The sequence below is a fragment of the Falco cherrug genome, chromosome 4 (genome assembly GCF_023634085.1).
Source record: "Falco cherrug isolate bFalChe1 chromosome 4, bFalChe1.pri, whole genome shotgun sequence".
Classification (NCBI taxonomy): Eukaryota; Metazoa; Chordata; class Aves; order Falconiformes; family Falconidae; genus Falco; species Falco cherrug.
Window position 1 is genome coordinate 60,409,428 of NC_073700.1, and position 12,336 is coordinate 60,421,763.

Consider the following 12,336-nt stretch of genomic DNA (forward strand, 5'->3'; position numbering starts at 1 on the left):
CCAATCATACTGCAAACTATGTTTTCAACCAAAAAGCAGCGGTTTATACCATCACCTATCTGTACAAGAGCTGACAAAAGTTAAGGATGCTGCAAGCACAGCAAATTTAGGACAAGCTGTATTCCTCATAGACCCAAGTTCTCTGCAACGAGTTTGTCACTGGGGCTCAAATGAAGCTTTTCCAGGTTTGACTTGAGGAAGACAGGGAAGACACTGTGCAGAGAATGTACACAACTGATGAGATGGGATTTCTGACATTCCCCAACAGTGTTAATTAAAAAAAAAAAACCACCACACAATAACTTCCAATCTTTAAAATTATTTCCTTAAATCCATTCCGGCTTTAGAGAGAAAAACTAGTTGTGTATCTGTTGCTATAGGTAAGACTGCTCCTGAGAAGCTGCTTTAAACCCAGCTATGGCAAGTTTTCACATTACAGGGGAAATACACTCAGTCCACATTTGACCAGCTGCATCAAAATACAAAGGAAATTAAGAGGGGTTTGAAAATTTTATATGGTTATAGCCGGTCAAGCAAAGCATTTCTTAATATGTGTGTTCCCCGCTCCACACTACTCAGTAGTAACTGAAAACAAAATGCATAGATTCTATGCTGCATCTGTGGGCTGCCTTTTAACAGGACTCATATTAAGAAGTCTTCAAACCTCGAGCATATAACTTCACATCGCTTTGCATGGATTAATACAACCTTTGATAGGACGATCAAAAATAACGCTGTCTTTGCTTGGAGTTCTTCATCTTCATTTGGGAAAGGAAGTACCTTCTGCTCCCACTTAAGATTATACAACTAGACACGCTGAGAGGCTACTTTTGGAGATGCACTGCACTACATTCTTAGGCATCTTGTATCCAGCTCTTCCACAGAGTCATACTTTTGGATCTGTCATCCAAAGTCATCCAAGTATGATCCAAGTGATACTTTTGGATCTGTACCAGACAGTTCTCGGCTCCTCTGAGAATTGAGCTAGAGATAAACTGCACGCATTTCAGTTCATAACTATGTGCATCTAAGGGGCTGGCACTGAAGAGTCCAGCATCAACATGAGCAGTACAGATCTGAACTAACTCAAATTACATGGTACTTATCCCTACTGACAGTTACTGAAGATCAGCTTTAAAACTTTGGCACTGAAATTCATGCCTCAGCTTGATAAAGCATCATCTTCTGTTGCAAGTGCTAGAGCAACACTTTCATGCTAAGAAAGAACATGCTCAAAATATACAAGATTCTCTCTTTTTTCCCCTTATGCACAAGACACTACCATGTTTCACAATTGTAATTCATGTGCATTAAAAGCTGCATTTTTGTGTACAGAAAGAGCAACACTTTTTATTTATATAGCATGGTATTCTTCCCAACTGTTGTGCAGGGAATACAGCTGTAGTTTATACTAGGAAAAAAGCATACAGCTGCAGTGTCCAGTAATTGTTCAATATCTGACAACCAGCGTGCCCTGGTAGCAAACATTCCAAAGAGCATCCTGGGCTATATTACCAGAAGCAAAGCCAATAATCACAGGAAGTAATTATCTCTCTCCAGTCAACATTCACACGTAGTTGCTATGTCCAGGTTTGAGCCCCCAATATAGGAAAGACATCAGCAATTGCAACAAGGAAGATGACCAAGATGGTCAGCAGGCTGGAACACTTGCCTGGTTGCAGACAGGCTGAAGGACCTCTGCTTGTTCAGCCCGAGGGCAACAAGGCTTCAGGAGAACCTGGCAGCAGCTTGTCAGTACCTACGAGGAGATCATTAAGGTGGCAGAGCTGGGCTCTTGACGGTGGTGCATGGTGGGAGGATGAGACTGGAGGTGAGTAGAAATCCCCTCCTGAGGAAAGCCAAGCAGTACAACCAGTTGCCCAGCAAGGTTGTAAAATCTCCATCCTTGGATGTTTTCAAGTCCTAAGTAACCTAGTCTGATGTCATAGCTGATCCTCTTCTGAGCAGAAGGCTGCGGTCCAGTCAGCCTTCTTTTCTATTATCCTGAATAAATCAGCACCATTAGAAACTTTGTCACCTCATAATTTATACCCTTCTCCAGGTCATTATTAATGTGTTTAGAAGTATTAGTGTAAGCACAAACCCCTGCAGCACTGTGTCAGGGATGTCCTCCCACTATGAAAAAGCTGTACATCTTACAGAACAACAGCTTTTAGCAATAAGGAACCACCACAGAACTCTCTTGGAGAAAGAAGTCACAGACCTTAGCAATGCTCTTGGATTTAATACACTTCCAAATGCAAAACACAGATTCAAGATTTCTACTTGAAAAGCATCAAAGCAGACAAGTGATCATTTCCTCTCACTTGACTGCATACTAGCGTCTAGAACAGGGAGAGTAAAGCTGGCAGAGCAAAACAGACAAGTAAACAGCATTTTACTATGCTATGTATGAAATGAAAGATCAAGAAGCTCCAAAAAACTAAGGAATAAGGTAAGTAAAGAAAAAAAGCTTTCAAAGAAAGTGGCTGCATCAGTATTAAAAGAAAAAAGCGACTGCTATTAAATCCACCAGCATTTCTATGCAAAGGATATGCAAAAAATAGTAGCTACAGACATTATGAAGAATATAATGAAGAATATCTCCACTTCTTGCTGTTACTTTACGGAATGTGTTCTTTCCCCTAAATAGAAAAAACAGCGTAGAGAAAAGGTAGAGGTCACTCTTGGTAACACCACCCTGTAGAATATGTCTAAAGAACACATTTAAGAGTTGAAAATTGAACTGTCAGAGTTTTGCTTGACTGGGTTTACTACCTACAGAAAAACAGTAGTGTTGCACTTCTGGAGTTTAATTTCTGGAACAGAAAACAACTAAACATAGCATTATACACCCATCTTACTGCTCTGATGCTGAAGTATGTTAATGCGCATTAAAATGCCACACAGCAACTAAAAATCTTCCTCCTACTGTCCCACTTGGCAACTACTTTTGTTTACTTGTGGAAAGGACGGCAGGAATAAGCAGTAAGAAAACACAGGTGGAGACAAGTAGTTCTGCTTGGTTTATTTCTAATAACTCCATTGTCCCATCAACATCTATAAAGCAAACAAGGTGTTCCACCTGTTTTGGATGTGTCAACAGTAAGTTACCTGTAACAAACTATGCACACTAAAGAAAACTAAAATTTTTAGCTATTCTCTCAGTTTGAGCTTGGCATTCATAGTATCATCTGCTCTGGCCATCTCATTTTTCTCAAAAATGAGATATTAACTATTTATTCTTAAAAACTCTGTGCTCTGTGATTAAAGTTCCCTCTAATCCAGCCAGCCTGACAGGCTTAGCGACACACTAAATTCAAGCTTATGAGAAAATGTCAAATATGTCTTATGACTACAGATTAATTGAACTCATTAACACAGCCCTCCACACCTATGATTTCCCCCACGTGTATGGTCTCCTCTCAGGACTCCTCCCTGGCTTAAAGTATGTGCAAGAGGATGACCCATGGTTTTTTGCTGGTTACTAAATTATTAAGAAATCATAAGTAGTTCAGAGGCTGGGTGCCTAGACTTGCTCACCTAGGGAAAAATTCCAGGATCTAACAAAGTATGACATTTCCAAAACTATATTCTGTGTGCTAGAAATACTGCTAGCTGAAGATAAAAAAATCTAGAGCCCTTCAGCAGGTAGCTTCCATGTGTCATTTACTTAAACTACCTTCACGTTAATGTCACCAGCAGCAGAGCCTCACTTCAAACTAATGAAGGAATTCAAATCAACACATAAATTTGTTAGCTTTTATGTTCCCTTTTATATACTTAATGGGAATGTATTTATGTTCTGGGTAAAGGGGAAAAAAAATGTTACACCACCTCCATGATCCTTAGTAATAGGCCCAAAATACCTCTGTTCAGGGTACTGAATTCTATACCCAGTAATACACTCAAAATTCCTCAAAGAATGACTGCAAGTCATTTTTCTTTGACCTGTATGGGCTACAGCAACGCCATTAAAATCAGATTCAAGAATATTTTTCAGCATTAGTACATGATGTAAAAACACCCTCTAGAATTAACGCCAATAGCACCAACCTAGATCATACTAGCATTCTGCCACTGAATGAAAGTATTATTAAACATTTTACAGACAGGCTATAATAACCAGTTATATTGAAACTTCACAGAGTCATTCCATTAAAAACTCTTTTCTGAAAAAATAACCTCAGAAGTCTCATTAATATAACAAACTTGATAAACAATCTATTTGTGTTAAGGCAGCTTCTTTGGCTAATAATAATTTCCAGGGCAAGATGCCTATCTTAGAAGACAGAGCTAATGAATTTTCTCCTCCTAACTCATAGAAATACATTTGTTTGTCTTCTCACACATACATACATACCTTACGATTCAAGTAGCACACTTTTTTTTCCCCACCGCCACTGCCAAAACACAAGTATATTTAAATGGCAACACTTGCATTGTTTTCATAATTCTCACCAATTGTGCAGACTCTCTACTGGACATATCACAGTTTGAAACTCAGCCAAAATTTTAGACATGTTGCTGTAGTCAAACTCAACAGAAACTCATTGGCATCAATTCTTCCCATCAGCCAAATACATTGAAAGTACAGTTACAGGTAATGGAAAAGATGGGATACTTAGGGCATAAACAGGCACTTAAAAATCAACAGTAGAACTGTGAAGCACCACATTTCAGTGACAACTGTGAAGCCTAACAGTGGAAACCACACCACTATAAACCAAGAAGGTGAAGGGGGAAAGAAATCTTAGACACATGCTGCTTCCATCCTCTATACTAAACTCAGCCATACACTGATTTCAATGCCATCTATACACATTCTACTTGCTATGGAGAGCACAAGTGATACGGAAACAGAGGAACTGAAACAATTTTCTGTGGAATAATATTTTCCAGTTAATCAAAATTTTCAAACCCAAGTTATTATCGAAGTGCTCAAATATTAAAACAGTATTTTCTTGGAACTATGTTGATGGTAGTTAGAAATAATTTTTAACATATTCAGTTAATCAAGAAACTAGAAACCTCTGTGTGGGAAGCAGCTCAGCAATACTGCAATGCATATTCAACACCAAGTTGATGAAACATCAACATGACTTTTGTCAGCATCTTCATAGACCAAATTGGGCCCCAAAGAGCAACAGATCAAAGCTCCTGAACATATGAAGCAATTTCACTTGTCATGTGATGACTAATAAGGGGGTTACAGCAGTAACTTATACCAGGTCATCTCCACCTAGCTGTATGCTTACCTGCTAGAGTGATGCAACAACCAAGGCTGTTAATTATCACATGCATAAAAACATAAACTACAGTCATGACTTTCAAAGTCTCTCCTGTTCCTGTGTTATGTTATGCAAATTCTCGCACATTAATGTTACCAGGAAGTCATTTGACATGTTTATAGGAAAGCTTCAGTGGTTTTCAAAGTAAGGGGGAGAATGCAAAGAGTATTGCAGAAGTTAAGACCTTCTAATCGAGTTATCACTGCCCTCCAAAATGAGGAAAAATATCACATTAAATAGGGGATAGTGAAAGACAGGAAAGGAGAAAACCCTGCAGTTAAAAAAAAAAAAAAACACTTATATAACCTTCAAATAAAAGCAGTCAGCTTATACCAAATGAAATGTTTTCTTTACATAGTCTTCCTTAACCCAAATTTCCATCTATGTCACCAGAACTGAATTCTCACTTATAACTTCACTGGCAACATGCTTCAGATTCAATCTCCACTCTGACATTACCACCATCTCCTCTGCTGCTCTGCTTTCTGCTTCACCCACCCCTCAACCCTCCTCAACATCTCTGAAAACGCTTCTTTCCAGAGAGTCTTGTGCTTATAAATTCAAACACATTCAGTATCCCGACATCACAGCAAAGATTAAGACATTCATTACAAGCCTACGATCTCTCAGTTACATCCTGCCATCTTGTCCAGTCCCTCTACATGACCAGCCATCCAAAAAAACCCAAGATGGATATGCTTGTCTTGGCCTTTTAATCAATAGCAGGCTTTGTTTGCTGTCAGTTCTTTCACTTTTCATTAGATTTTCTCAAATCTACTTTACACCTTAATCTAAACTTTCTTAATCAGATGTCTGTACCTTCCACAAAGTGTGGTGTTGCCCTTTTGGTCAACTGCTACCACAAAGCAGCACACCAGTGTTCAAAACGAATTATTTGGACTTGTAACTTAATAGTAACTTTTTACACTTCTGCCTTTCATGCTTATTTTACGTAAACAGAAAAAGCGGAACTCTACAAAAGTTGTTCCTGTTCGGGGAATACGCATCCCTCTATCCACTTGTCTTTGCCAAGTATTTGGAGATGCCTATTGATTCCAGATGGATTCACCAGGACCAGCAGCCAGAAGATGACTCATCACTTCTTAAAGTTCAGTACAACACCCATGTTTACAAGTAAAGATATATTTTTAAGATGACTGAATGATGCCAACATTGTATATACTTAATTCCATTACATGTGCACCTATCTTTGAGCCTTATATCTCACCCCACTACCACAAATACTTCTTCATTCAGTTACAATTTTTTTCTAAAATATTTAAGAAAAAAAAAGCAATACTGAGAAACCTATGCAAAAGTTATTTTTGAGATACAAGAAGCCATTTAAGATATAAACTACTCCAACATTTCAGCATATAGATAAAAAATTGAAAGGCATCAATTTTATTGATAAACTTGCATAAACATTCAAACAAAACTAATTCAGTATTTGTAATAGGTTTGTTCTTAAAAAATCACCCATGCTTCTAATCAGCATTTTCTTCCTGGCCCATTATCAGAATACCATCACTTCTGGTGTAAAAAATAGCCTGTGAAGATTTTGTCTGGAACATAAATTTAAGGAAGCAAAACTGCTCAGGAAGAAAAGCACACTACCAGCAGGAGTACAGTGCTCAAATCAGTGTTCTCATTTTATAGCCTATAGGGGACAAATGCCAGCAGGAACCACGCTGCATTAGTTCATACAGAAGAATCCCAAACACCTCTCTACCCCAAAACGGGACAAGAGGATAAAAGGCACAAAAAGAAACCAGAGAAGAAAACAGAGCCAGTGGTGTTAGTGTGAAGCTGCAAACAAAACCAAAAAATCAAAGACATGACACAGTTGCAACTACCTAAAAAGGACTTTCTGAACTGCTGCACATTATTTTTAGATTCAGATTGACACACATATACACAGCAAATAACCATTGTATCACTAGTAGCAAAAAAATAAAAAAAAAAAAAGCACCCCACATTTAATTTTTAAAAGTGGTATGGTACCAAAAAAAGCCTTCTTGTATAGTGAATTGCATTAAGAATTAGAGAAACTAAGTTTTGCTAAACATCTGGCATCTGAAGCCTACCTCTGAAAATATTTAGTCTTTCAAATGGAAGCGTTTGACACTAATAATCATAGAACTATATATTACACCAGCTTCAACATCTGCCTGGACTTCCATGGAACAATTATAATAACACTTTTGCATTTTAACTTATTCTACCAGGACTGATTTTTTTTCATTAGGTATTTATTAAGTCATTTCCAAACATACTATAGTAGTTCTTAAGCTTTCCAACTTGTAATTCTATAGTCACCAAATTGTTTTCTTCCACAGTTTTCCTCACACCACAAACGCAAGCACAGTGTGTTTATTTTGCCAAGGAAACCTCATAACCAAGCGTATGTGCATGTTTTTACAAACTCAAAATCCAGCATTTTGTAAATGGAAAACATAACATCAAAAGTTAGATCTAAATTTTAAAAATACAAGCTAATATTCCAGAATAGAAGACTCAATCTGGGAAAAGAGGAGTGTAAAAATATTCTAAAAAGAGTATACCCAAGGGAACGCAAAGAAACAGAATCACTGCACTTACTTGATTTGCGTTTTTCTGAAAAACAGCTCACAACAATACTAGCAGAAAATGGAACACTTTATAATTACATTGTATAAACAGACATACCAACAGGACACAAGGGAAAAGCAGTTTTCTAAAAGCTTAAATATCTTCCATAAATGTTCCAGGTCTCAGCGAACTATAAATGCATCTAAAGCCTAAGAAAGGCAAGCCAATTACGTGTACAAAAGTAACAGATAGTATCAGACCAGCACAGAACATTGTCTGGCCTTTAAATCTCTCTCATACAAATGCTGACAAAGTGCAGAACACAGACATTCCTCTATATTTTGTAATCAACTAAAGTTTCTTTTTAGAAATATGCCCTTTTTAGTCAGAACTGTGAATGATTCTGGCTTTATTGAAGTCAAGGCTCTCATTGACTTTGAGCAAACTTACGGCTGTGCCATTCTCTTATACTGGGTCATCAGTTCTCCATCTCCACTTTTACTTCACTCAATCTGAATTTTAAAAGTTCATAGAAGTCTGAAAAAGTCTGGGTGTTCTCTGCAACTGTTTCAAACAACCGGTCCTCTGCATGGCAGACTCACATTTGAAATGCCGTGCTGAAACTAAGCTAGGGAGTTAGCCTTCTATAAGTAAAAGAGCATCCTCATGAAGAAACAAAATACATTATTTTCTTGCAGACAGACACCCTCTTGAAAAAAAACAGGTACCATACAGACACTCCAAATGAGGTCAAGCCTGAATGGGCCCGAATTAAATTAATCATTAAAGCACAGAGACAGTCACCTCGAAAGCAGATGAAGGATTTATTTTTGTAAAAAATCATCTTCTACTACCCTTGCTCAATCTATAAATGTGTCAAAAACGTTTGTCTTTTCAAGGTGGAATTAGCAGAAGTTGGCACCTACAGACAAGTACCACCAGCAGAAGGATAACAGGCCTTTATTTTTTTGTTACATAACACAACTTGATGGAAAACTTTGTAGCTTGTCAGTTCAAAGAATAGATGAATTCTTAACTGAAGTTAAACTTAGTGTGCCCTTAGGACTCCATCAGAAAGCACAATCTAGAAATTCTGTATCTATTCAAAGAAAATGAAGAAAAATTGTAAAAGAAAAGTGAAAAGGGTTTTCTTTTTAACTACATCAACTTAGTTTGGTTTCTCTTCTCCCATGAATATATCATTTTAGCTTCCAGTACAGATTGTGCCACACAACTAGATCTCCAAAGACAAAACTCCCAAACTGCACAAACCCAACTTGCTCCTTACAGGCATACAGACATTTCCTCCACTGTAAAATTATGCAACAAACATCAAATCCTTCTATTAACTGCTTCACTTCCCCCAGCCTACCTGCAACTGGAACGAAAGTCTTGTGCATGTGTCAGAACTCCATGTTCCCTCCTCCAGCTGAGGGGCTGATGATTACACCCACTACCCGCACAACTGTCTTCTTGCATATTTTAAGAAATTATATTCACCATATAACTTCATGACCAGCAAGAGCATGAATGATTAGGACAGGATGTTGACATAATGGTACATGTAAGCAACACACTCTGTGTACTTCAATATGCTTAAACTAACCACAAGTGTAATCAAACTTGCAATACACTTTTGCAGCATGTGAGAGTCACAAGGACACTCAGCTGTGGATGGCAGCAGTTCATGCACTCATAAAACCCTGTGGTCTTCCAACATAAATTAAAGACAAGATCACAACTGTAACAACGCATGATTTAAAAGGCAAAATTGTCATTATTATCCCCACTGATTGAACAATAATATAGATGGTTTGTCATCAATATTAAAGATCACAAAGTACAGTTTCAAAAGCAAGAATATTCTGCCTCCACTGTCCAAATAAAGCAACACTGCACCTCTAAAATGAAAGTTATTTATGTCTATGTGATTTCTTATATGACTACCAAGGGGAAGAGTTACCAATTGCTTTAAATAGGCTAAAAAAGTTTTAGGGAAGTGACTGCAGCATAGATAGGCTACTTCTCCAAGAATTTATTAACCTTCACTGTTTGTAACAGTACCTGGAGAGGCTGCACACAGCCATTCCTTCAGACTCAAAATCTGTGCACCCTACCAGGTACAAAAGCACAATATGTAGCATACAATGTATCTGAACAAGACTGGTGGATGTAAGTAGGAGATAATTAGCACACAAAGAAATAAAAATGGAAGAACGGACACCAGGGAAAAAGATACCTGCTAGCATCCAGAAGGGAATGCATGATTTGTGTATACACTTGCATTTTCATAGCATAAAAGAGACTACGATAATGCTTAGAGACTTCTTTAGAAGAAAGTATTTCCTTTTATGCCCCTCTCATGACATTCCACTCACAAAACACAGAAGATCCAGAAAATCTTGTAAAGCGACAGTTCTCTTCGTATGGACTTGTTTAGCGCTCCAGAAAAAATATTCCAGAAATTTAATACTTCACCAGAAGAAAAAAGGTCTTGATATAGGGATTTATAAAACATAGAAAAGACATTAACACACTAGGGGTCCAAGCAAGTCTCTGTTATCAAAGAACCTAGCCATAGGCCTACATAAATCAGTTAACAGTTGTATTTAATATTGTCTCCCGATACAGCTCAAAAATAATTATTAAAATAACTAAACTGTATTTGAATTCAAGAAACCCATTCTTTCTTAGAAAGCAGTAACTGCAAAGAGAACGCAATTACCCAGCTGAGTTTGGACAGCATGTGCACAGAAGACAACACTGCACGTCTCCTACGTGCAGCACATACTTCCTTCCTTGAACTGAAGCAGAAGAGACAGAAGCCCCATCAAAACACCTCTGTCAGCTTTGAATAGTCCTGAAAACAATTACGAGGCAGTCAGAGAGGAAACCACAACAGCCCTGTCCATCTGCACGTTGAAGTGTAGCATTGCACTTGGCTACAGAAGGCTGAGTTAGATGGGACAGCACAGGGTTCTGCGCTCCGTATTGCTCCGCTTGGGGAGCCCAGGGCATGCAGCAGCACTGGGAACAACACGAGGGGTTAGGGAAAACATGAAGGTTACACACATCCGTGGCAAACAGCACAAGACAGGAGGGTCTCAGGGTCACAAGCGGTAACACGAAATCCCAGGCGCACGGCACAGTAACACGGCTGCACTCGAAGGCTGAGGTGTTGAACGCATATCGCAGGGCACAGGAACACACGTTCGGAAGCACAGCCACGTCCCGCATGTGTGCACGCTATTTCCCCTCCTCACGGCAGGCACAGCCAAACCCACGGCGGGGTAAGGCTGGGACCGCCCCCGCCCACCCCCGCGCCCCCTCACGCCCAGCCCGGGGCAGGGAGGCGCACACCGCTATGCCCACACGGGACAGGCCACCCGACCCGGGCTGGAAACGGGAGCTGGGGGGCAAGGGGGCAAAGCAGCCAAGGTCAGGCAGGGAAAGAGCGGGACAAGCCTGCGGCTGCCAGGCGAGGGGACGGGCGGGTGGGGGGGGGGGGGGGCGCAGCCAGGCGGGGAAGGGGGGTCCCGCGGCAGCGCGGCCTCGGGGGCACCGCAGTGACAGGTCAGGGAGGAAGGCGGGAGGGTGCCGCGGGGGCCCGGCGGTGCCGCCTACCGTGTACTCCCGCACTTGGCTGTGGAAGTTCTGCTCGCGGATCGTCACCTCGTCCGCTTCCATCCTTCATAGTCCCGCGGCCCCCGCGCGCAATGGCGGCCGCCGCCGCCGCGCCTGCTCCTGCCCCCCCGGCGGCAGGCGGGCCACCATGGCCAGCGGCAGCGCCGGCTGCTCCCCCGGGACCTGGCAGCGGCTGACTGGCCCCGGCAGCGGCGCTGGCGGCGGGCTCCGCCGCTCTGTCACCGTCCGGCGGGGCGCGGAGAAGGAGGAGGAGGAGGAGGAGGAGGAGGAAGGGCGAGCGGCACCGCCTCAGCTCCTCCTGCTCCGTCACCACGCAGCGTCCCCGCGCACGCCCCGCCCCAGCCGCCCGGGGGAGAGGCGGGGCTCAAGGGTAGGAGGCGTGGTGAAACCTGGCGAGGCGGGGGCGGGGCTAAGGCTAAGCGGCGGGAGGGCGAACCGGCGCCCAGGGGAGGGGCTAAGAGGAAGGGGCGGGGCCGGGATGAGAAGCGGGCGCGCAGCGGGGTGCCGGTTTGACCTGCAGGTCCGCGGCCGCCTGGGGCCTGCCCCGCGGAGCCCGGAGGGGCGGGGAACCGGAGGCCCCGGAGGCGCCAGCGCTGGGTGGGGAAGAGCTCCGGGTGCAGGGCCAGGGAGGAGCCCCCCCCCCCCTAGTGAGGGAGGTCACCTGTGAGAGCCGCCCTGGCCCCGGGGGTCGCCCGCAGGGTTCACCCGCACCTGCCCGTCAAGGCCCCTCAAGGAGACGGGTGCGAGGAGGGGTCAGAGCCCCGCTGAGGGAGCAGGACAGCCGGCAGTGCGGGGGATCCCGTCCGGCGCCCTAGCTGAGCCTCCTTGA

General features: G+C 42.1%; 1 protein-coding gene across 2 annotated transcripts in view; it reads right to left on the bottom strand.

The window, feature by feature from the left end:
* Positions 1–11,814, bottom strand: part of LMBR1 (limb development membrane protein 1) — a 76,913-nt gene extending 65,099 nt beyond the window's left edge. Inside the window, exon 1 of one of the 2 annotated variants that reach the window (XM_055707446.1) lies at positions 11,487–11,814. In XM_055707446.1, the coding sequence (XP_055563421.1) occupies positions 11,487–11,549 (63 nt within the window). In that variant the 5' untranslated portion in view covers positions 11,550–11,814. The remainder of the gene's footprint in view (positions 1–11,486) is intronic. The other variant, XM_055707445.1, reaches the window with a different exon arrangement.
* Positions 11,815–12,336: the final 522 nt, after the last annotated feature.